At 42.3% G+C, this 12,151-nt stretch overlaps 1 protein-coding gene across 1 annotated transcript in view; it reads right to left on the bottom strand.

Annotated features, from left to right (window-relative positions):
* Positions 1–12,151, bottom strand: part of PLXNA2 (plexin A2) — a 345,165-nt gene that overhangs the window by 24,782 nt on the left and 308,232 nt on the right. The window contains exons 18-22 of the mRNA XM_056815875.1: positions 7,310–7,549; positions 6,181–6,324; positions 4,867–5,101; positions 3,179–3,321; positions 2,317–2,585 (exon numbers count right to left, since the gene is read on the bottom strand). Of these exons, the coding sequence (XP_056671853.1) occupies positions 2,317–2,585; positions 3,179–3,321; positions 4,867–5,101; positions 6,181–6,324; positions 7,310–7,549 (1,031 nt within the window). The remainder of the gene's footprint in view (positions 1–2,316; positions 2,586–3,178; positions 3,322–4,866; positions 5,102–6,180; positions 6,325–7,309; positions 7,550–12,151) is intronic.

The raw sequence follows: 12,151 nt of genomic DNA on the forward strand, positions 1-12,151 counted from the left end.
GCAAAGTGATATGTTCCTTCCGAAGAAGTGCCTTGCTCTTAGTAGGTGTTGGATAAAGGTTGGTGGAATGGAATTGCATCCAGGTGACCTAGACCCCAGCCCCTCTGGGAGCGGGAGCATCTGAAGCAGCGGAAGCCTTCTTCCTCTGATTTCCCTGCTCAAGTGTGCTCAGCTAGCTGGGTCCTGGGCAGGAACAAAAGCTCCGACAGCTAGTTAGTAACTGGCCAGGCTGATGGGGATCCGAAGGGTATTTTAATTCCACATATGGTGTAAATTATACCCTCTATCTGGAGCAAATCACAGGCATTTGCCAGGGCTTCCAGCAATTTGGGCCCCAGAGTGACAATGGCAGGAGAAATTGTAGCTTTCTCCCCAGGCCCCACCCAGCATCTTCTCCCAGTATTGTGCCTGAGATTAGCTCTAATTTAAATACAAGGCTCTTAATGAGCGTTTCTAATGCTCAGATTGGCAGGCCGGGGGCTCCCTACTTAAAGAAATAAAGGCCTTTACTCCGCCCACCACTACCCCACGTGGGACCCTGGGAGCTGGGGACCTTTGCAAGTGACAGTTTCAGAGGCTAGTGAGTCAAGGTTAATGATCTCCTTCCCCACAGCTTCCAATAAGGGCTTTGAAACTGGCCAAATGTTTTCCAGAATAATGGGCTCTGGGTAAGTGAAGGTCAGGACCAACTAGGTAGGCACTATTCTGGGCTCTGGATATGTAGAGAGAAAAACAAAACTGTCTGGCTTCCATTGAATAATAATATAATACCATTAGCTTCAACTGTAAGGCTTACTGAGCAACTTAGGACAACCGTATGAAGGAGAAAGTATATCCTGACCCCCATTTTACAGAGAGAGAAACTGAGGTAGGTGACTCGTCCATGATCATTCAAACCTGATTTCCCAACCCCAAGTCCAGGGTTTTTGGAGTCAAACCCACACTAGCTAGCTTCAAATGATTATCACCATTTCACAGGTCAGGAAGCTGAACTGGAGAGGCACAAAATCATTAGTCCATGATTACGGATCTTTTTTTTCTTAAAATCAAGGCATCTGGGGGTTCAGTGGATAGAGAACTGGATCCAGAATGAGTAAAATCTGAGTTCAAATCCAGTCTCAGATATTTAACTAGGTATGTGACCCTGGGCAAATCACATGACCACTACCTGCCTCAGTTTCCCCATCTATGAAATTGGGATCATAACAGCACCTACTTTCCTAATCTGTTGTGAGGATCAAATGAGATAATCATCATAAAGCATTTTGCTTTAAGAACTCTATAGATAAATGCTAGTTGCTATTATTAACAAGTCCATCCCTCTTTCCATGACATCATGTTGAATACACAGACAAGTAGGATGTAAAAGGAGCAAAGGAAAGGTTTGGGCAAGTATTCTAAGAAAATATGAAAAGGAAAAGAACACTTGTTCACCCAGGAGGTTGACATAATCTGGGAAGGCTTTATGGAATAGGTGCACCCTGAATCTGACCTTGAAAGAAAAGAAGAATTTTAATGGATGGAGAGGTAGAGCTTGGAAGGTTAGGTTTCTGGGATCAGGGTAGCCAGTCCTGAAAAGCTGGATGTGGTGGGAGCAGGCAGAACCCCTGAGGAGATGAAGTGAAGCAATGGGAATGGTGGGAAAGGAGGATGGGGTTGGGGGAGGCTGATATGCCAGAAGAATATCCACAGGACCCTGCCTGTTGTCTTGTCTAATGGATCTGAAGCTGAGTGTCTTGTTCTCACCCTTGGGGAGTGGTCCTTTGGTTAATGATGGACATTCAATGGAAAGATGCCATTGGGAAAGGTGCAGCTGGTTCAGGTCACTTCTTGGGGTCTCTTTAGGGTACTTTCCTGGTCTGGGAGTCAAGTCTCAGGCTATCTGCTGCATATACTATCACGGAAAGAACAGAAGCCCTTTCTGAGTTCGAATCTGAGCTAACTCTGATGAGCTGGCTTAATATTTGGTGAGTCTCAACCTTTCTGAGCCTCATTTTTATAAAATGGAAATAGTGATGGGGTGCTGACTACCTAAAAGGACTGATTGTGAGAGGGTCAAGTGAGATAACTGCTCCTTATTCTCTCTAAGACCCCAATCATCCTCAACTGTAACATGAAGAGTGTTGGCGTAGATGATTGAATATTCTAGGATGCTACATATCCTTAGCTGCCTCTCAGATGCCTCAGTGTCTTCTCTAGCCAGGGCCACGGGCACTAGGAGACCCTCATGTCTGTTTTGGGCTCCCCAGCCAGAGACCCTATTTCTGATTGGTCTCCCCAGGCTCCTCCCTCCCCCCATTCCAGTAGTGACCAGACCTGCGAAGCAGCAGTTTGGGGTGGTTCTTGTTCTCCAGGTTCTTGTCGATGAGGTCAGACAACAGCTGTTTGAGCACATCAGTAGCGTACTCTAGCCGACCCTGCAGCCCGGTCATGATGAGTGAGGCTACATTGCCTCGGTCTCGCATGGAAAAGCTGCGTTGCAGCTCCAGAGTTCGGATGAAGGTCAGCAAGAAGACTTTATTGTTGATGAGCTGGGCAAAGAGCTTTAGCGCCTTCTCCACGTGTTGCTGCCCATTCCCCTGGACCTGTTGGGGTGGCACCCTCAGAGATCAGACCTTCCTCCTCTTCTCCCATTCCCACCATCTCCAAGGTGCCCATGGAAGCCTACTGCTTGAGCCCACCTGGGCCACAGAGTCCACTCTCCATGATTCCTTTTCCTTTTTGAGGGAATTGGATAAATAGCCCGGTGCTGGGGCTGGATATGAGTAGGGTCTCTAAACTTGTATTACCTTTTAGAATATGGAGGAAGAAGGTCTGGGAAATCAGCATTGGACAAGAATCAGGGCTGGGCCTCTATGAGGAAAAATGGGAGCTACCTCAATGAACTCAAAGCCTAGAGGCCTCAATTTTCCCTGTTGCTTTCCTCCTCAATTCCTTTTAATTAAAACAAGAGGCATTTCTATCTATATGGTGCAAGAATGTTGCCTGATTGCCTGCCTACTCTGTGTCCCAAACTGAGAAGAGGATGAATTGATGGGTCTTAAAATATTTAAAGGCCAGTGAGTTGTTACTTGCTGGCTGATTCCTGGCAATGGGACACTCCCTCTTTGTGATGGTGATGGTAGTAGTATAAGTGTGTAGGGTTAGGTGTGGTAGTGGTTGGGTGGGAGGGTATTACCTCCAGTTCCCGAAGGACAGGGTGGTCCTCGATGCCCGGGAACAGAACCCTCATGGCGTAGGTCCGGTAGTCCAGGTAGGGGATCCCTGAGCGGTCCAGGTCACTGGTCAACTCATTGATGTCCGTCTGCAGCTCAGCAAAAGCTGTGTGTAGTGGGGTGGAATGGTCAGGGGAGATGTGAGGTGATAAGAATGCATCAAAGGATCATAGATTTAAAGTTGGAAAAGCCCTTAGAGTCTATCAAGTCTAAAATCACTCATTTTACAAATGAGGAAACTGAGGCTGAGAGGGGTTAAGTGGCTTGCCCAGAGTCACACAGCTAATAAATGTCTGAGCGTTGCAGTAACTCAGGTCTTTCTGATTCCAAGCCCATCACTCTATGCACTGTTTCACTTAGCTTCCTTATAACAACTGTATGATTAAGTCCAAGGAAGAAGAAGATAGGAAAAAAAGACCCTGAAGGAAAAGAAAGAAGTCCAGTATGCAGAGGCAATCAACCTGAGATTCTGGGCTTCTCCATGTATAGGACTAGATAATCCCCAAGATCCCAAGGTTTAATGCTAAGATTCTATAATGGAGCTTGGATGAGTTGTCCTCTATGGAAGGTCTTCCAATGGCTTCCATGATATAATTTCATAATTCTGTCATTCTGAAGATCTCGAGGGCAGCAAATGGGTAAGAGATGCTAAGAGTAGGAATTGGGAGGTAACTGCAAGGTTAAACTGGGTTCCCATTTACCTTACTTTTGTTCCTTTTCTAAAGCTCATAGAAAAGCTCAGATGGAGTGGCCAAGTTCAGGTGCCATGATGATCCCAACTTAGTAGGATTGAATGATTTAATATAAATATCTTGTTAATTTCCAGTGGTTTCAGTCCTCTTTCCCTCTTCCCATAGTATTCTTTCTTTTCTTCCTACCTTTCCTGAAACCTCTTCTCTTACACCCCTCTTTCCAGCCATCTTTAGTTTTTTTGGATTGTAAAGAAAAAAGGGAATATTTTGACTTCTGACTGAATTATTCATCCAGAGTCTATTAAGTTCTCAGCTGTTGATGGCATCAAAGGAAGGTGGAGGAAGTGGGGTGGTAGAGTGTATTGGGTACCCTTGGTTGTCCCATTGTTGAAGTGTATGGGAAATGGGAAAACCCAACCTCTTTCCCCCTTCCCTCCAATCATACACATACAAACAAATAAGACTAAATAGGTATGGGCACAGGTGCAGCCTCCTCTAGTATCTCAGCTTTCAGAGACTGTAGGAAGAGAAAAAAGGCTCTGGCCCCTCTTGACTCATGTGTTTCTGCTCCCATATAAGACACTGACTTATTTTAATAGGTGATCTGCAGTAGACCAGGGCCTTAGTTAAATGATTTGAGATGGGTTGGGGATTATTGTTCTGACTTCTGATGGAAAAACTGAGACCCAGAGAAAAGGAGGAAGTTGGCAAATGAATCAAGGTCAGAAGTGGGACTAGAATGATTCCCATGTTGCCCTTGGTTCCCATACTGGTATTCCCTGGGAATCCCAGGGTCTCTTCTTTGGGGACAAAAAGAGCTGGTGGAGGAGATGGGACTAAGACCGGGGAGTAAAGAAGAGAAATGAGAGGGAAGGAAGAAAAGGTTGAAAATCATTTGTGGGAGAAGAGAAGGATATAGTAGAGTCCCAAGAGATCAATAAAAAATAAGTAATACACACCTTCCTTACACTCCAGGGCCACTCGGGACTCCAGGTTGTCCATCTGCATCTGAAGGCGCTTGAGGGTGAGGTCATTCTCTCGAGATTTGCGCTTATAGGCAATGAGGACGATGATGACAATGATAAGCAGGAGGCTTCCACCTGCTGCAATACTGACGATGGCTGGCAGTGTCAGCAGGCTGTCTGAGATGACGCTCACAGAGCCAGGTGAGAATACCATCCCACCTACGTGGACCTGCGCATCATGAACATAACACATAAGATCAGTGGCTGTTCAAGGATCATAGGATCACAGAACTGAAAGATCCTCAGAGGCCATCTAATCCAACCCCCTCATTTTATAAATCAGGAAACTGAGGTCCAAGGGAGTTAAATGATGTACATAAGGTTATGAAGTTAGAGCATCAATGGTAGGATTTGAATCTAGGTCCTCTAACTTCAGAGTGAGTACTCTTTTTACTGTATAATCCTGTCTCTAAGGATGTTGAGTTGCTCTTATCTTATAGGGTAGTCGTTTAGTCCATGACATAGTGTAGCCTTGAGTGCAAATCTACTTGCTGCTTATTGCCTGCACTGAACAAATGCATTAACAATGCCCTTTGCTCCTTCACCCTGTTTGAATCTGAGAGGCTGAATAGTATAGACAGGTTTAAGAGCATTGGATTTGGAGTCAGAAGACCTAGGGTTTAATTCTGGTGCTGCCACTTTCTTATTTAAATTTATACACATTTATTAAGCACCAACTGTATGCAAGTCAATAAATGCCTACTACAGATTGGACACTTGTACTAAGTACTAGAAAAAATGCTCAGATTAGATTCTTTCTGTGTACAGAAAGCCATATGACCTTGGGCAAGTCATTTCCTGAATGAAGCTTCCTCATCGGTAAAATGTGGATAACAATAGTTGTCATGTTTACTTCACTGGGCAATTGTGAGGATCACACATAACCTAAAGGTACTGCGTAAATGTAAACACCTACTGCTGTCAAGTCCAACATGCATGAGGTGGGGGACTCGGTGTGGAACACTGCTTTTAAGGGTGAACTTTCTTCGTGGATTTGTTAGTTTTACTGAACTGTATTTTTTCCCTATTTGTCCTCTGAGTGGAAGACAGGGAGGAAATAATGGTATCAAAGATATCAATACATTTTTAAAGTCCATTGTGTAGGAGATAAGAAATATGGGAAAAAGAGGGGAAATCTATCTATTCTGCAGAAAGCTGCTTCTCCTCACATGCAGGAAAGTTGCCTGGGTGATCAAGTCTTTTCCAACTCTAACATTCTCCAGTTTGAAATGGAAAAGATTCACTCACCATAACCTTGTGTTGTCCTGTGAGGTTTGGGGGTTCACAGAGGAGCTGTGTCTCAGACACAGTGACCGCACAGGGGGTCTCTCCAATCAGCACTGTGTAGTTCAGCTTGGCTCCCCCTGAGGCTGGGGGGCAAAGGTTTTTGCCCTGTTGGAAACAGTAATAGAAAAATTGGTATGTGTGTACAAAAGTCAAGTGTGTTTTTGCAAAAACAACAACTAAGGAGGCACAAAGATAACTAGGAAAGTTAAAACGGAAATAGCAGATTCTATAATAAGCAGTCATTTTAGCTGTGTTTTCAGTGGTGGGGGCGTGCTTCCGACTGAACAGATGAAGGAATTCTGGGTAACTATGTAGGAAGTCCTCAAGAGTCAAATATAATGTAGTTAGAGAAGAGAAATTTGGACAGTTATTATTATGGAAGCATTACCCATGGAAATATAAGAACAGGGTGTTACTATGGCAATCAAAACGGCCCAAACCTGGGAAAAGTTATAGCCCAAGAAGAAGGAGGAGGAGGAAGAGAAGGAGGAAATAGCCTCTTTTTAACAACTGAAAATAATGCTTCGAATTGTAGGCAGAAGATGGAGAGGAGAGGAAGAGAGAATATGAACCTATCCTAATCTCCAGGAAGTGGTAGGGAAGGAATTCTCCATTGCAGCCAAGTATTGGCCATTCCTATTCCTTCATTCTATTGTGGGCCCACATGGGGCTACCATTTCTTCTTGCGGTGGGTTTGTGAAGAGGCCCAGTGGCTACTGTTGAGGATGGAGTTTAAAGAAGCAAGACTTAAGGGTATGTTTGGTAGAGGAAGTATGAATGCCACACTAGGAAGAGAAGAAAAATGGAGAGAGGAATGGGAGGGAGAGAAAATATGAAAAAGTAAGAGTAGATAAGAGGTACAGAAAAAAGTGAGAAGGCAAGGAATAAATTATTCAATCAACTATCCGTTGTTAAAAGCTGATGCTGTACCAAGCATTTGTACTAAGAAATGGGGATAAAAAAGCAAGTAAAGAGATGAAACAAAATAAAGAGATGAAGGAGAGGAAGAAAAGGAAGGGGAAAAAGGAAGGAAAGAAAGGGGGAGAAGGTTTCCATGTTATATTGCATATAACTGAATGAATGCTCCTACCTTTAGTATGATTGGAGATCCTGGCTTCTGGTCCAAGACCCCAGTAGGACTAAGCAGTTCAAAGGTTGGATTGGGATAGTAGATGAACTTGGTGTCATTATAGATCAGCAAGGATTGCACGTTATTGAAGACAAACCCAAACTCATCTGGCCTTTCCACAGTGTCTAGACCAGGCCGATATTCTGGAGTCAAAGAAGGGGCTAAGCAGGTCAGGGTGGTTGTGTTCACAACCTTACATACCTGAGGAGGACAAAAGAGCAAAAGCTTAAAGCATGAGTAACCAAATAAGGGCCAGGAAGAACATAATAATCTCCACATTGAAAGGTATCCCCTCTCTGAACTTTAGAACTTTACCCCAACCCTGCGTCCCTTATTTGAGCAAAATGCCAAAGATGGCAATGATTATAAAAAAGGAAAATGACAATTGCTGGATGAGCTGTGGGAAACTAGGCACAGTCATGCAATTGGTGGATCTGTGAGTTGGTCCAGTCATGCTGGAAAGCAAATTGGAACTAATTTCAGAATGTTACTAAACTGTGCAGACTATTTAAAACTTGATATACATATGTATGCATATATAATTTCCTTAAATACATCCCAATTACATTAAAAATTAAAAATGCTTCAATTTCATTTCACATAGCACACTCATATTCCATTACATTTATAAATCACAACTTGTTTAGCCATCCCCTAAATGATGGGCATCCCTCAGTTTTCAGTTCTTTGCTACCATAAAAAGAGCTTCTATTAATACTTTTGTTCAAATAGATCCTTTTCCCTTTTCTTTGATCTCTTTGGGATACAGACCTGATTGTGGTATTATTGGGTCAAATGGTATACACAATTTACTGTATACCCTTTGACCCAACAATAACACTACTAAGCCCCTAAACCACAATTCTACTAAGCCTCTATCTCAAAAAAGATCAAAGAAAGAGGAAAAGCAAAATGTCTTCTGGCTCTAGATTGACTTTATATTGATGTAGAGAAAATACAACCACTGTCTTGGTAAGAGACAATATTGTATAGTGGATTTGGATTCAGAAGACATGAATTTGACTCTCTGATCTATTGCTTACTACCATTTTTAGTTTGGGTATGTCATTTTCTACAGTTTCTTCTACCCCTAGAGTCTATAAAATTTAGTCTTTCATCTCAGTCCTACTAGGTTACCTCCAGCTTAGCTGCAGTCCCAAACAATAAGCTAAGGAAGTTTTAAAAAAAGTTCTTTTTATTGACTCTCTGCTGCCAAAAGGCAAGAACTGGGTTGAAGGAACCTTTGAAGGTTCTAAGTCCATCTAAGCCTATTAAGAACAGCTTATTTCTATAGCTCTTTAAGGTTCATGAAGTTCTTAATGCAGTGATCCATGGTGGCTTGTGAAGACTGATCATAAAGAATGGTACCTATGGCCTCACTGAGGAGTGGGCTAGAATTGCAGAATGAGGCATGCATTTTCAAACTGGGCCACTATTTTGCTTAACTCTACTTAATTTGTTAATAGGGGAATGCTTATTCTTGACTGAGGCTGGGTGGGGGTGGAAGAGTTGGGGTAAGACTAGACATTGGCAAGTGATGGTGATTTTAAAGAGAAAAGAACATAAAAAAATTAAAATGAAAATAAGGTATAGCCCTTCTAGTTAAGTGGTGACATTATTACTTCATCCTTGTTCTACAGATGAAGAAAAAAACAAAAAACTAAAAACCTGAGGCGTGGACTAGTATGTGATTTGCCCAGGGTTACATAGCTGGTGTCAGAGTAGGAATTCTAACCCAGTTTTCCTGATTTTATGGCTCTTCCTCTTTCCACCAAATCAACTTGCTTCCTCCTTTCTACTTAGTTTTGGCTCAATCTAGTTTGGGTTTAGTTAGACGTGAGACTCTCAGTTTCCCAACCACAGCCAAGACAGAGGCATCTAACTTCTCAAAAACGTGCTGTATTGGTAGCCAGCTTCAGGCATGTGTGACAAGCCAAACACACACTTTCTCTCTCTCTGTCTCTGTCTCTGTCTCTGTCTCTGTCTCTCTGTCTCTCTGTCTCTCTCTCTCTCTCTCTCTCTCTCTCTCTCTCTCTCTCTCTCTCTCTCTCTCTCTCACACACACACACACACACACACACACACTTTCAATTTCAGGAAACAAAAATATATATATGGATATGAATATTTTTGAAAAATCAGGTTTGCAAAGGCCTTCTAAAGGGAATTCAAGTTTGTCAGCTGCTCCTTTTGATATCCTGCTAAAAGCCTCTCCCCTGGATAGCATCATGCTCCAGTCCTCTTCATCTGAGACAATGGCCCTTTAAAACTGAGGATTGCCCTCATTTTGAAAGTGGGGACATTGAATCATGGGTGGGCTGGCAGATGTGGGTGGTTAGCATAAGACTCCCAGGTCCAAGGTTTTATGGGGGACCAAGTCTGGCTTGGAGACCCTCTCATCTCTGCCTCTGCATCTGGACAGCTCTGTTTCTTTTTCAGTTTCCTTGGGTTCACCTCCTTTATGAATAAGCAGATATCTCTGAAACAAGCCCACTTCTGTTTGCTTCCTGCCTAATGCTGCCTTGGCATTTTCTCTGCCAAACATTCTTTTAGACTGGACTACTCCAAACACTGTCCTCCATGCCACCCAGTGAGGCCCCTTGTAAACTGAAGGCTGCAGAAGGTGTCTTCTGGTGGGCTCATCAAGAAATGGGAGTCAGTACTGACTGAAATGAGAAATCTCTTCTCGACTCCTTTCCCGGGAGATGGTGTAATTCATATCCTATAAACTTGTCTTAATGCAGGATCTGCTTCCCCTTAGACTAACCCTTCAGAGTGATTTCTTCCTAACTCAAAGAGAAAGGGACTAAAGTTGTTTGCTCTTTTAGAGGTCAGCTATGCATTCCCCTACCTCCAGGTAGGAATATATCTATGCCGTGAGACCTCAACCTTTTATGGGGAGGAGAGGTAAGAGTTATCTGAAAAAATTCTCTCAAGCCTCTATATTGAGAATTAATTCTAAAGATATATCTATCTCTATTTTTATTTCTCTCTGTCTCTGTCTCTCTATCAGTCTATCTATCTGATCTGTCTAATCTACCTATCTTTCTATCCATCTGTCTGTCTGTCTGATCTGTCTATCTATCTCTGTCTGTTTAGAATATATGAAATCTATTTGTCTGGAATATAGAAAATCTATTTTTTCTATCTGAAATATATGGAATCTATTTATCTATTCTGGAATACACACACACACATTCCAGAGAATATATATTATTTTTGTTGTTCAGTCATTCAGTCATGTCTGACTCTTCATGTCCCCATTTTGGGGATTTTCATGGCAAAAATGCTGGAGTAGTTTGCCATTTCCTTCTTTAGTGGATTAAGGCAAACAGAGGTTAAGTGACTTGCCCAGGGCCACACAGATAGGGAGTGTGTGTGTTTACATGTCTTTCTATAATATCTATGTATAAATGTTTTGTGTATAAATGAAAATGTACAATAAATAAAATAATAAATATCTACAATAATAAACAAATGTCTTTACATATTGTCTCTCCCATTAGAATGAACACTTCTTAAAGGGCAAGGAAAATATTTTTTCTTTCTTAGCCTAGCCCTTAGCAAGTACTTAATAAAAAATATCTGTTGGCTGACAGACTGAGAAGCTCCAAGATAGCAAAAAGCTGCTATGAATTCAGCAATCCTTCTAAATCAATAAGTGCTCTATTAATCATAATATATACTGGAAAATAATAATACATGTTCAAGGCATTTATTCAATCCATAGAAAGCATGTGCTTATTTATAGATTTATATATAGATTTGTGGACTCCTTGCAATAATTCCAAGGTTCACAGGCCCTGAATCACTGGACTTGATTATCTTTAGAGGTCCCTTCTAGCTTTAAATCCTGTGATTGTGGAGCAGGGAGGGAGTGCTGTGGGACAAATCTTTGAGTAAGGGGGTGGGTACTGATGGGTCCTGTGGATGGATGGATGGATGGATAGATAGAGGGAGGGAGGGCGGGCAAGAGGGCATACCACTGGGTTGTTATCCTTGTCTGAATGGAGGGGTAGAATGGAAGGGGGTCCTGTCTAATTCCATTTCTAAATGGTTTCCTGGGAATTATCATACAATATTTTGGAAAACACCTTCTGTAATGTACTTTTGTACTCTCCAAAATGAAGTCTACAGGTAGCTCATGTTCCCAGGTGGGGAGGATGCCTCCCAGGCATGAAAGGATAGGGATATCTGTGACATCATCCCTTTCCCTTCCTTCAGCAGCAAGACTACTATACATCTCAGAATCTCAAAGCAGGGACTTCAGAAATCATCTAGTCAAAACCTTGCCTCCACAAAATCCCCAAGAAGTGATTCCCTTAGCTTTAGAGATATTCTCCTTTCATTGACCTTTCATTGATTGAGAAGCCAAGATGTCCTGAGAAAGGCCACATTTTAGCCCTTTCTAATTGTCAGGATGATTTCTTAAAAATTAAAATTATTTTTTTAAACCCTTACTTTCTTAGAATCAATACTGTGTATTGGTTCCAGGGCAGAAGAGTGGTAAGGGTTAGGCAATGGGAGTTAAGTGACTTTCCCAGGGTCACTCAGCTAGGAAGTGTCTGAGGCCAGATTTAAAGCCAGGAACTCCCATCTCTGGGTCTGGCTCTCAATCTACTAAACCATACAGCTGCCCCCTCATCATCATTATTTTTATCACATTAAACCCAAATCTACTTTTCTTACAGTTTGCCCTAGTTCTGTCCTCTGGGTTTAAACAGAATGAGTCTGATCTGTCTTTATCACAGGCCTTCAAACATTTGAAGATAATTATCTTTGTGATAGTCCAAAAATATTCTG

Source organism: Monodelphis domestica, chromosome 2 (genome assembly GCF_027887165.1).
Source record: "Monodelphis domestica isolate mMonDom1 chromosome 2, mMonDom1.pri, whole genome shotgun sequence".
Classification (NCBI taxonomy): Eukaryota; Metazoa; Chordata; class Mammalia; order Didelphimorphia; family Didelphidae; genus Monodelphis; species Monodelphis domestica.